The sequence below is a fragment of the Betta splendens genome, chromosome 13, assembly GCF_900634795.4.
Source record: "Betta splendens chromosome 13, fBetSpl5.4, whole genome shotgun sequence".
NCBI lineage: Eukaryota > Metazoa > Chordata > Actinopteri > Anabantiformes > Osphronemidae > Betta > Betta splendens.
Window position 1 is genome coordinate 18,117,979 of NC_040893.2, and position 11,991 is coordinate 18,129,969.

At 52.5% G+C, this 11,991-nt stretch overlaps 2 protein-coding genes across 5 annotated transcripts; both read left to right on the forward strand.

Annotated features, from left to right (window-relative positions):
* Positions 1–189: 189 nt before the first annotated feature.
* Positions 190–7,506, forward strand: zgc:153184 (uncharacterized protein LOC751652 homolog). Of its 4 annotated transcripts, none has more exons than XM_055513901.1 (6): positions 190–338; positions 5,055–5,126; positions 5,212–5,289; positions 5,387–5,455; positions 6,111–6,314; positions 6,569–7,506. In XM_055513901.1, exons 1-6 carry the CDS (start codon positions 333–335, stop codon positions 7,172–7,174), a joined length of 1,035 nt encoding a protein of 344 aa, XP_055369876.1. In that variant the 5' UTR covers positions 190–332; the 3' UTR covers positions 7,175–7,506. The 4 variants fall into 4 exon arrangements, with proteins under 4 accessions (XP_055369876.1, XP_029027612.1, XP_055369879.1 ...); XM_029171779.3 differs by having other exon boundaries at positions 191–338; positions 5,212–5,283; XM_055513904.1 differs by lacking the exon at positions 190–338 and adding an exon at positions 742–1,235 and having other exon boundaries at positions 5,212–5,455.
* A 587-nt stretch (positions 7,507–8,093) lies between these two features.
* Positions 8,094–11,144, forward strand: LOC114868573 (TPA-induced transmembrane protein). Its single transcript, XM_029172292.3, has 7 exons — positions 8,094–8,531; positions 8,648–8,719; positions 8,898–8,978; positions 9,064–9,196; positions 9,655–9,806; positions 10,424–10,494; positions 10,578–11,144. Exons 1-7 carry the CDS (start codon positions 8,478–8,480, stop codon positions 10,762–10,764), a joined length of 750 nt encoding a protein of 249 aa, XP_029028125.1. The 5' UTR covers positions 8,094–8,477; the 3' UTR covers positions 10,765–11,144.
* The last annotated feature ends 847 nt before the right edge of the window (positions 11,145–11,991 follow it).

Sequence of the window (11,991 nt, forward strand, 5' to 3'; positions counted from 1 at the left end):
CAGGGGGCGTCCATTCTGGCGCAGTCATACACGCGCGTGCTGCACGGACGTAACTGCGAAAGTGCATTTAAGGTTCAATTTGCGCCGACATTTACGTTTCATTTTGAAGGTCTGTAGCGGAAGTGCGGCCCGTCCTAAACTGCGGACTTGACAGCGCTGGAACGGCCGCGGGCGCGTAAAAGTTGCCCACTCCTCCTTACGCACGACGCACACTTGGTTCCACATATAAGCGCACTTTCTCCCGGTCCCCTGGTTGCGCCCCGCGGTCTCCTGAGAACCCGCGGCCGAAGCGGAGAGTGAGAAGAGGAGGACGAGCTGTGACGCCCCCCGGGATGGAGGTAACTGTAGTCAGCGCGTGCGTTCCAGCCGCTGCGGCTGATGTTTTTACAACGTGCTTTGCTTTGGTTTGGGACTAGTAGCGTTACATCATGGCATGTTGTTGGGTTAAGTTCAAGGTTCCAGCTGGGAAACAGTTTAAAACATCTTTTTTTTGATGTCACAATAAAACGACCTTCCTGTGAATACATGCTGTTGGAGTTGATGCGCTTCTCTGCTGCTTCTGCACAGTCATGTGACTTTTGTGCCATTAAATGGGCTTGTTTTTCTGGCCGTGTGTAATATTTGCATGGTGCGCGAAGTTCCACCGCGGAGCGGAGTTTGGGCTGGTTCCGTTCCATGACCGCGGCACGAGCGCGCGTGGGCTGTGCGTTACTGTGCGCTGGCATTTGGTTTATCAGCCGCTTCCCACCCGTCGGCCTCGGCCGATAAGCTTCTCGCGCGCACTGAGGCTGCGACACACGCGCACCAGCGGCGGTTTGTGGCCTCTCGTGCTGCAGGAGCGCATTGTTCCCTCGGACCTTTAACATCACGCTCCAGTGCTTAACGTCATGTGGCGAATAGGGAGAGAAACGCCCGTTTTCCCCTCCTGGCGCGTGAGGGAGCGCAGCAGTAACGTACTGTATGCACCGAGGAGCCACACAACTCAAGCTAAGGACTCACACGCTGCCTCGATTTAAGGCCTTATTGTTCCTCCTGCCAGAAAGAGCAGAAATTGGACCGCTCCCAAATCTGGGAAATGGGGGGTGCTTAAGTAAACATGGACGCAGAGTAGCTGCAGTGGGTGTGAGAGAAGGTCCTGGACGGCCCGGCCCGGTTTGACTGCAGGCTGAGGGTCTGGACACAGAACAGATGCTCGCTGCCGCCTGGTGGAGGCCTCCGTTGGACTTGGACTGCGTGTGAGTGTTCTGCCTGAAGCGCTTAGAAACGATGGCCCGTTAAGGCGCCTTTAAACAGCGTCGGTGACATCATTTATTGGTGTGTGTGTGTGTGTGTGTGTGTGTGTGTGACGGGAGCTGTAGGAAAAGCGACGGTCACCTCACGCCTCCGTTAATGAGATGAGCACATGGAAGTCTGGTGTGTGTGTGTGCGTGTGTGTGTGTGTGTGTGTGCGTGTGTATGTGTGTGTGTGTGTGTGTGCGTGTGTGTGTGTGTGTGTGTGTGTGTGTGTGTGTGCGTGTGTGTGTGTGTGTGCGTGTGTGTGTGTGCGCGTGTGTGTGTGTGTGCGTGTGTGTGTGTGTGTGCGTGTGTGTGTGTGTGTGTGTGTGCGTGTGTATGTGTGTGTGCATGTGTGTGTGTGTGCGTGTGTGTGTGTGTGTGTGTGTGTGTGTGTGTGCGTGTGTATGTGTGTGTGTGTGTGCGTGTGTATGTGTGTGTGTGTGCGTGTGTATGTGTGTGTGTGTGTGTGTGCGTGTGTGTGTGTGTGTGTGGTGCACCTGAGGCCGGCGCTGCTGGTTTTCCTCTCATGGAAAACCAGCGCGTGGAGCGGGAACGCCCGGCACGCTGTTACGTAACGCAGCGACGGAGTTTCACTCATAAATATTATTGTGCGATTTGTCGAACGGGCTCCGGTTCCGTTGTGCGAGGAGATTACGCAGCGTGAACAGGAAGCAGCAGCTTCCTGCGCCTCCCGTGAACCACATCAGACCTGGGTTTCTTCGCAGCCTCCTCGTTTTCTGCCGCGCGCGTCTCATGTGAGCAGCTCCTCTCCTCAGACACTCTTTCATCCCGAGGTCCGTTGCAAAAGGGAAGCGCAGAGCAGGAAGTGAAGCCGCTTTCTGCAGAATCTTCACATTTCACCGCAGACTGTCTTGGTTTCCAAGTGACCACACAAACAAAGTTTTCTTTTTGCCAACGTTAAGTGTTCATATAAATGAATTGAAATGAAGAACCCTGTCTTGGACCGTCCAGGTGTTCCTAATAAAGCGGAGTCTGGTATCGGGCATCGGTTCGGGTCGGGCCTGGCCCATCTGAGCGATAGCTGCAGGCGGAGAGGAGGAGCAGAGGAGACAAACAGCTGTTTGATGCCTCTGGAGCCAGAAAGAGGTTCTAATTATGCGCACGACACAGAACAGAACAGAACAGAACCGGCCCAGTTCGTCAGTGAAGACAGGTTTTTAGCACAGGAAGTGGGAACCACTCAAAAACCTGCATTTGTGACTCCACAGCGAACGTCCCTGCAGAACCGTTAACCCGTCACTCCTCGTCTCCTCCTCTGCTCCTCCTGCGCCTCCTCAAACGTTGGCATCTGGTCGATCGAGTTCCTGCTTTAGAAGAGTCCGAACATAGAAAACGCTGCAAGACTGTTTGAGATCGCGTGTGAATTAGTGCAAAGGGAGGAAAACCTGGGAACGAGTCTGAGCAATGACAAGGCGACTGCTGAAGTCAGTACGAGGCGAGAGAAGCCGGACTGCGTTTCATTCATTTACTTTATGACCTGCACCTATTGAGGCCGCTGCGTGTTATTATATGAGGAAAGACGCAGACGCCTCCTCGTCCGCCTCATGATTCTCTCTCCAGATGTTTTCTGTCGTCTCCGTTTCTGGCTCTGGACCAGAAAACCGCAACCCCAAGCAGAACCTTACTTCACACGTGTGGAGGGGAGTTCTCTTCGCTGTGACGTGTTTATGTTTGTGGATTTTTTTGTGTTCATCTCATTCGCGTCTCCTCGTTGCACAACAGCCCCTGTGATTTTAAACAGGCTGTTGTGTTTATTGGCCTCGTTCTCGTATCTGCTCCACGTGAATCTACGGTTCCAGTGGCTTTTAACGTCGCCTAAGAAGAGGACCCCTAATGACTCCATGTCGCCTGGAGCTCATCATTTCCTATGATGCTCTGCGTCTGCGTCTGCGTGACCTCATTCTCCCATGATGCAGCGGCGGCTCGTGGACCACAGCGTCCGCTCACCTCATTCCTTCTCCACACGACAAACACGGTGCCGTGGAGCGGAGCGGGAGCATTGAGCCATTTGGATCAAGCCCAGTCCAAACACGTCACGCTTTCCTGTTCCCCCACCACTGAGCAAGGGCAGTGGAACCCAGTGGAACCCAGTGGAACCCAAGCCTCCAACAGCACATGGCTTATCTTCACCCTCGCATATTTCCGCTGAGCCTGAGAGCCTCTCAGACGCTTCCAGATCCTGGTGCATGGTCTTCATCAGCCGCGCGGCAGGTCCCGGGCCGCGTCCCCAGCTGATTCGCTGCTCAGACCGGCGTCATGCGCTTCCTGCCCCTGGAAACCGCAGGAGCAGACAATCCCAGGCTTTGTGTGCGCCGTGTGTGATCTGCAACCTCGTGTCTTCACCCACACTGGGAGTTCAGACGGCGCTCACCGCTTACGGCACCAGAACCGCTCCAGAACCAGACCTTGAGCGTCTGTGGAGACCTCAGTAATAGGAATGTAGCAGAATTATCACCTGTTTGCGCTGCAAGGTTTGCTTCCTTGCAGGACTAATATCTGTGAATTCAGCTGTGTTATACGGCAATAATACATATTCTCATGTAATCTTTATATCCTCTGGGCTACATTGTTTCCATGGAAACCAGCATTACTACAAACAAATCCCATTTTATCATAGTGTGATACAATAGAACAGCTCCTCTTTCTGATAACAGCCCTGCAAAGTCCGTTCTGTATGTGTAACTGTAACGCAAACATCTGCAGGAGTTCAGAAATAGCTGCGTTTCAGCGCGGGCCCGGTTCTGGACGGGGTCCATCGCGTCCTTGTTTAGACATGCTGCGCGCCCCGGCGTATCAGGGGACGTTCCCTCTGAGGAGCGGGGAGGTCACGGAGCAGCGCGGCCCACGCGGCGCCTGCAGGTTCCCAGGCCTCCAGAACCACAAATAGAGCTCGCTCCCGGGTCCCGGGTCTCCGCCGGGCCCGCGTTCCCAGCGGTCCAGAGAACACCGCCAGGTCCCGAGGAATGCGCGGCTTTAGGCGTGACCTTTGGATATTTAGGAAGCGTCAGCAGATGGCGCCTGGTCAGTGCACTGAGAGTCTGGGAGTTGGACAAGCTCGTCATCCTGCAAGAAGCAGCTCGTTAAAGATAAGGACTCGCTGTGAATAGACGCTAATGCCTCTGAAATGACTTCTATTAAAGCCGCTGCTGCTGAATAGTTACCGGGGCTGAAGCCTTTAGGAGCTCATATAGTGCTTACAGTCACTTTCGCCAGTAACTGATAAAAGCTCTGTGTAATTTTTAATTGTTGCCGTACGTGGCCGCGTTCCTTAAGTTGGCAGCAAAAGTGCCGACGCAGCGTAAATGACCTTTACTTGTGTGATTTGCATGAAGCCGGACAATAAAAGCGCAGCAGCCTAGAAAAGCGAGGCTGCGCGCTGCGAGCGAGGCCTCCGCTTCGTAAGGACAGGAAAGAGTTAAACAATTGGAGGCTGCCAAACAACGGAGCGGCGGCTGGGTGGTCCCTGGTGATTACTATTTATCAGAAAGCAGTCAGGAAACGGGCCTGGATGTGGGTTAGGATGCCGCTGATGCTGCGAGACGTTTGGGTGGAGGGAGGTGAGGTCATGTGGGGGTGGGGGTGGGGGTGGAATGCGTGTGGGAGGCGGCACTGTATGCCTGAGGTTCTGTTCCAGCATGTGTCCATTCGCACAGACGTGACCAGAACCTGCCAGAACCTGCAGGAGCATCTGAACTTAGAGTTCAGTGTGTGGCTCCGTCTCGCGCTGTGACTCACCGGGGGGTCTGTTTCTCCTGCAGGAGTCTCCGTCCAAAAGGTCCGTGGCCGAGCTGGCTGGACGGCTGCAGGCGACGCCCCCCGCCAGCGATGAGGTAACGCACGCCGCCGCCGCCGCCGCCGCCGCCGCCGCCGCCGCCGCCTCTGGGCCCAGTCAGTAAACGGACTGTGTGTGCGCAGGTGCCGTTTCTGAGGCGGCCTCCGTGTTCCCTGAAGCTGCAGCGCCCGGCGCCGGACAACGATGAGGCACATGTGAATGTCTCCGCTCTCCTACATCACTGATACGTTACGTTCTCGTATCCTCAAAACGCTGCAGACGTTTGTTTAGTGTTTGTTTCAACATGTTCTCTTGCAGAAACGCGTCGTCTCTCCAAACCCGCTCAAACTCAGGATGAAGAGCTCCCCCATCATTGAGAAACTGCAGGTGGGTGCGCGTTGGAGGATGTTTATATTTATATATTTACCCCAAACCCAACCTAATGTGTGGAGGCAGTCAGGGGACGTTCAACGCGCCAGCGCCCCCTGCTGTCCCGCTGGCGCATGCGCAGGCAGGTGCTCGCATGCGGAGCGAACGCGCAGGGCTTGTCCCCGATACTACAATCGGCTCACAATAATAACCTAATGGGATCACGGGCCACGCAGCCTCTGGAGAGGCTCGTACTCGTTTAGTTTAGTTAAAATTCACAGTGAGCGGCCATGGGACAGAAGGGCTGCCGCTTCTCCCTGTTCCTCTTCTCTCCGGTGCAGGTACGAAGCTTCGCCAGCGTTTGGGGGCGAATGTGGGATTTTGTCGAGTTCGGTTTCGGGGAATATTTGAGAAGAAACAAGCAGAGAGGTTGAAAGTAGTGTAATTGAGTGTAATCCTATTATTGGACATCACGCATTTTATTTTGATAAAATCACGCATTTTATTTTGATAAAATCACGCATTTTATTTTGATAAAATGCGTGATTTCCAGTATTAATGTGGAATTATGCATCAATTAAAGATGGAATGTGTTTATTTGTTTCACTTTAGTCCCATTGCGTTATCTGTGATTAGAGCTGGTTTTACTGTTGAACCTGTGTGTCTGATGCAGGCCAACCTCGCTCTCTCGCCCACTGCCCTGCTGCCGTCGCCCAAGAGTCCGGATGTGAAGCTGCCGCCGGCGCCGCCACCCCCCCCCTCGCCCCGCGGACCCCCCGGGCCCGTCCTGCCGCCCTCGCAGCCGTCCACCGAGGAGGAGGAGCCCGTCGGCTTCGACAGCCCCCCCGACGGCGCCGCGCTGCGGAGCATCAACAAGGTGAGCGGCGTCTCCCACTCGTCACAGCTGTGGCCGCGGTGACGTCTCAGCGGGTGTTCATGCCTGTGTTTAAGCTGGCTGTAATCTGCTTAGCCTGGGTAGAGTCGCTGGGGGCCATCTTGTGCCCGTCCGCTCACGCTGATTGGATCAGTTTCCACAAATCACTTCAATCATTAGGCCGTTTGCGTCCCATAGATCTGGATGCTGTTACACTCTCTGTCTCTGTCTGGCTCTTGCTCGTCTTTTCCACACAGACTCGGGCGCGTTTATCATTCAAGAGGCGCCCACCCACGAGGCAGCACAGGAGGTCAGCTGGCGAGGAGGCGTTTGGCAGCGGCTCGGCGCCGTGCGAGGAGAACGGAAACCGGCCGCGGGGCGCCGACAACCCGGCGGAGGAGGACGAGTTCAGGGACCCGGGTCTGAGGGAGGAGACGGACGGGGACGGGAACTGTGAAAAGACAGAGGGCGAGGGAGGGGGGGGCGAGCGAGAGCCGGGCGAGGAGCAGACATTAGAACGAGGCCAGGAGGAAGAGGAGGAGGAGGAGGAGCAGACATCAGAACGAGGCCGGGGCCAAGAGGAGGAGGAGGAGGAGGAGGAGCAGACATCAGAACGAGGCCGGGGCCAAGAGGAGGAGGAGGAGGAGGAGGAGGAGCAGACATCAGAACGAGGCCGGGAGGAGGAGGAGGAGGAGGAGCAGACATCAGAACGAGGCCGGGGCCAAGAGGAGGAGGAGGAGGAGGAGCAGCGGCGGCGGCCGGAGCCCTGGCCCGCGGAGCAGACGCAGGGTGAAGTCATGGGCGAGGAGGTGCAGGAGGAGATGAGTCACAGCTCGCAGCACGGAGGAGGTGACGGGGTGTGAACGGCCAGTGTTCACACCCAGCACAAAGACTGTACGCAGAAATCATTCACGGCTTTATGGATTTAAATGTCGTAGTGTAACATTCGCTCTGGAGACACTGGAGTTCCTGTTTCTTTTGTTTTACGCTTGACCTGATGCCTGTTGATGACAAATATATATAGAGAGAGATTTTGTCCATGACTGAGATTTGTGCACTTGCCTCAGACTCAGAGCTCACACATGTTTCATACATGTTCTGTAAATGTTAGCAAATTTATGTTGTTAATGTTTTAAAATGACGTGACACCAAAGCTCTATTACTTTAGCTTCTAAATATATTATTTTAGCTTTCATTTGCTCCGTGCTGGTTTATTTCTCAGTCTGTATCACTCAGCGCTGCTGTGGTTCAGGTCCTCAGAAGTGTCCGGATAATAAACTTTTTTATTGTGACATAAAGAAAACCACAGGTTACACGCGTTTGCTGTTTGAGCAACATATGAGCGCTGGAGGCGACGGGGACTGTCCATAGAACTGATGAGGGTTCTGGTCAGAAAGCAGGACGGGCCATCGCTGCTTCTGGTTCCAGTGTGACCGAAGGGACGTCTGCGTTTTGACCAACGGTGAACATGTGATGGCAGTGTGTTCACGTGAAACAGCGGCAAAAGCCCCTCATAATAAAAATACACAAAGGTTGACAAACGTGTTGGAAAAGTCAGGGTCATAATAAAAGGAAACAGCGAGAAAAGTATTTAAGTGCAGTAATTGGATGTGATATAAGAAAAATGCTTAACTAATTAAGTAATTAATTAAAAGTTAATTACATGCAGAAGTAAACACCTTAACTTTCCACTATAAGCATAGACACGGCTAACGAAGCATAATTGAACTATATGTGTATATTTTGTCCTGATTCATTTAAATGAGTCCTCGTGGGACTAAAGCCACTGTCCACGTATCTCGTGGCCTCCGGTTCACTCGGTCACGCTGAAGAAACGCCGGAATTTCCTCCCACGCTGTGTCGTCAACGCCTTCGGACTGTGACGACAGCGCCACCGAAACTTTGAGGATCGCTCACCTGAAGGCTCCGTGAGGACGGAGCCGGATCCCGGACCTGCAGCACCGAGCGGGTCCCGCTGCGGCCCCACGCACCGTAAATGACGCGAACCAGCGGCGTTTTGGCCGTTATTGAACTTTTGAAGCGCGACTGAGACGTTTACGGAGCAGCGGACGTTGCGCGTTCCTTCCAATAATCAACAGACACTTCCGGATCGGGGGCGTCGGGATAACACGCATAATTCCGTTTGTCAGGTGAAACAGAAGCGGAATGGAGCTGCAGGACATTAAAATCAGCGGGAACGACGGACCAGCGTCTTCACAGGTGAGATCAATAAATGCATTCATGTTAGAGATAGAACACACATCACTGGTTATGAAGCAGCTGCTGTGCCTCGGCGTTATAGTCCTTGTGGTTCACCCATATGTGACCGTCCACAGGCAACGGATCACGTGGACGGCACCGCCAAACGGACCGGAGCCTCAGAGAGAGAAGCGCTGCTCTCACAACAGGTGAGATCCGTCCACCTGACTTCCTCCTCCTCCTCTTCTTCACATTCTGTTTCAATGAAGATCGTATTAGTGCACACGCCCGTCTCTAGTTCTGTGGAAAAGGGATGTCTCATCACCACGGTGACGCACTTCACCCACTTGTCAGTGAAATAAACAGTGGCGTGTGTTCCGTCACCAGGCTCATGGTAATAATGCAGAGATGCTGCTTTCTGCCGAGGCAGCGGCCCGTCGGCCTTTGGCAAAAGCAAACGCCATAGAGGTCGGTACATTTCAATCGCTGTAACACTTTTCAACACATTTTCAAGCCTAACCTCACATTTAGGAATCTGCTCCCGCGGTTTCAGACCAGCTGCTCGGGCCGAGTGAAGAGGGAGATGGACACGGTCCTCTGCTCCAGGGTCAGACTTTGGATGGTCGTCCTCGGCATCATGGTCCTCATCATCGCTGTGATAAGTATCGCAGTCATCGTGTGTTCAGGTGCAGTTGGGTGACGCACACTTTGTGTAATCAGCCTGAACTGGGGCTAATTTCCTTAAACATAAGCTACTTTCACCTTTGGGGTCACGTAGACATTTTCCAGGTGAAACACTCCTGCCAGGACAAAAATGGCTCTTAAAAACCCAGAGGTGTGTTTGGGGCCATTGTCCTGTTGACCAATAGGAGACGGTCCCACTGAATGCAGCAAATCAGAGCTGCAGCTGAGCTCCAGATGTTCCACTGTCATTTACTGGGACCCTGTGACCCCACATTTTAGAGCAGTAGCATGAAATGTGCAGTCTAAACGTAAGCGTCTGGTCAGGATTATTATAAGAATGCTAACAGTGATTTTTCAAACAACACAGTATTTACAGCAAACAGCACTGCTATTTACAGCGCTTTCCAGTTATATACCAATATCATATCAATATGTTTTGACCGAGTTTCCCTTTGTGCAGCGATGCGCGAGGACGAGGACGACAAGTTCGACCCGTCGCTGTTCACGGTCCCTCTGTATTTCAGAGGGAGCTTCAAACTCCCCAATCTGGACCTCTCACACCTGGTTCAGTCTAATTCAAGTAAACAGCTCGCTGAAGACCTTGAAGGCATGGTATGTGTGTTTAACACGTCTCTTTTACATAGTTAAGTCTCTGAGCTTATGTAAACGAAGGAACAGGTGGACCAACATAGAACTGGCCTTTTAGGTTTATAGTTATTTCTATTAACCTCGACCACATCACTGTTAGTTTTACTGAATGCTAAGTGAATTTCAGTTTTCTGGAAATCTTAGACTTAGACAAACAGGACTGTGCTGTGAAATCTGGCTGCCGTGTGGGAAAAGGCAGCGCCGGCCCCTCCCTGACTAACACGACGCCGTGCTGCCCTTGAGCAAGGCTCTTCACCCCGCGTGCTCCAGTGCAGCTGCCCGGCGCCCAGGCGGTCGGAGTGCGAATGTGGTCGGGTTGTTCCTGCCAACGCGAGGAAGCCGCTCGGTTCGGAGGTTAAACTTTAACCGCGTTGTGCAACTCTGTGTCCCACCAGAGTCTGACTGGGGCTCAGATAAAGCTGGTTAACGATATCGTTATCGTGCAGCAACCGGGAGCTCCGTCCGCGGCCGGTGGCTCCAGCGGCGTTGAACCGTGTGCTCTGAGCGCAGGTATGTGAGCGTGAGGGAAACTATTAACGTGCCTTTGTTTGCTCCCGCATGTTCGGACCTGCTGCACCCAGATCACCAGCCTCTTCCAGTCCTCTCCCGCTCTGGGACGATACTTCTCCGGAGTCCAGATAAATTATCTCGGGTAACAAAAAGCGAAGCCCTTCTTTTTCGGTCAAAGCGGCGTGAGGAAGTGCTTGTGCTGAGCCAGATGTTTGTGTTGCGCAGGAACGGCTCGGTAATCGTCAACTACCAGCTGCGTTTCCTGATGCCAGAGGACGAGCAGGAGCAGCTGACACGGTTCACTCTGAGCAGGGACACGGCCTGCAGCGTCTTCAGGCAGTTCCTGTACGAGCAGGAGCCCCGCGAGTCTGAGCGCCTGTACATCGAGCCAGCTTCACTCAGCATGTCCTGAGCCGACACCGCGAACCGGTGCTTCTGGTTCTGTGAGAACGAAACCGGCTCCAGGAATGCGCTGCAGCGAGGACTTCACACACAGCTGGGATTCTCCCATGACACTGCATAGGGTGCACGTCTAACCCCAGAGGCCCCCCCCACACACACACACACACACACACACACACACACACACACACACACACACACTATGTGGTAGGTGTATATATTTGCCCTCTATATGTGAGATTACTATGCATGTATACTCAGTGCTGTATATTTCTGTATGTATTTATATCAATTTGAATAATAACGTTTTATTTTTATAGCAACTTATAAATGGCACAAGACTCAGGTTGATGGAGTAGTTTTAAAATAAAATCCAGATGTTTCTACGTCTTTTTTGTGGCATTATTCTGTCAATGATCATGTTTGGAAACTGGAATGCGCCGCACAGCAAATATGTTTGAACTGAAAGTGGAAATTAAAGACGCTGCAGCTTTAGGAGACTGTACAACCTGCTGAAACACACTCACTCTCCTCTAGAACACGTTCTCTGCCAGACACGCCTCAAACGGCTGCGTTGAACAGTAGAGGGAGCCGCGTCCCACGCTGCTCATTCTGTGGCGTCTTTTGGTCTGTTTGGGAACAACCTGGAACCAGCGTTTATGTGGTAAATTAGACACAGGAGCTGCTGTTTGTTGCAGTGACGCTGATAACGGAGTCAAATTGACTGATTTGAATAATGATGCGCGGTTAAGGCTTTGAGGCCCAAACGCTTTACTGAGGTTTTATCAGTGTTGATCTCTGTGGCCAATGTTTAACTTACAGTCAATGACTTGTAGAATGTGGTTCAGTTCAGTTTTTTTACACTCCACTGAGTGATCAACAGATCAGGAGAGCAAGTAACAACAGGTGTGAATCCTTCTTTTAGGATTAATTCTCCCTGGGAAACAATATGTAAAAAGACCTAACAACTAAAAAGATAGGATTAAAAAGACACAGTGTGAAATATGGCTCCTTATTAAACATCGTGTTAAAACAAACAGTGTCATGAAAAATGTAAATGTGTTAACTTTGGTCTGGCAAAAGACAAACACAACATCCTGATAGAAACACAAGGCCACGAAGCACTGGAACCGATCAAACCATGAGCAGCGTAAATACACAGACGCTCTTTTTTAACGCACCTGCACATGTTACAGATTTCGGCCAAGCTGATGTTTCGAGAAGCTCGGCCCGTTTG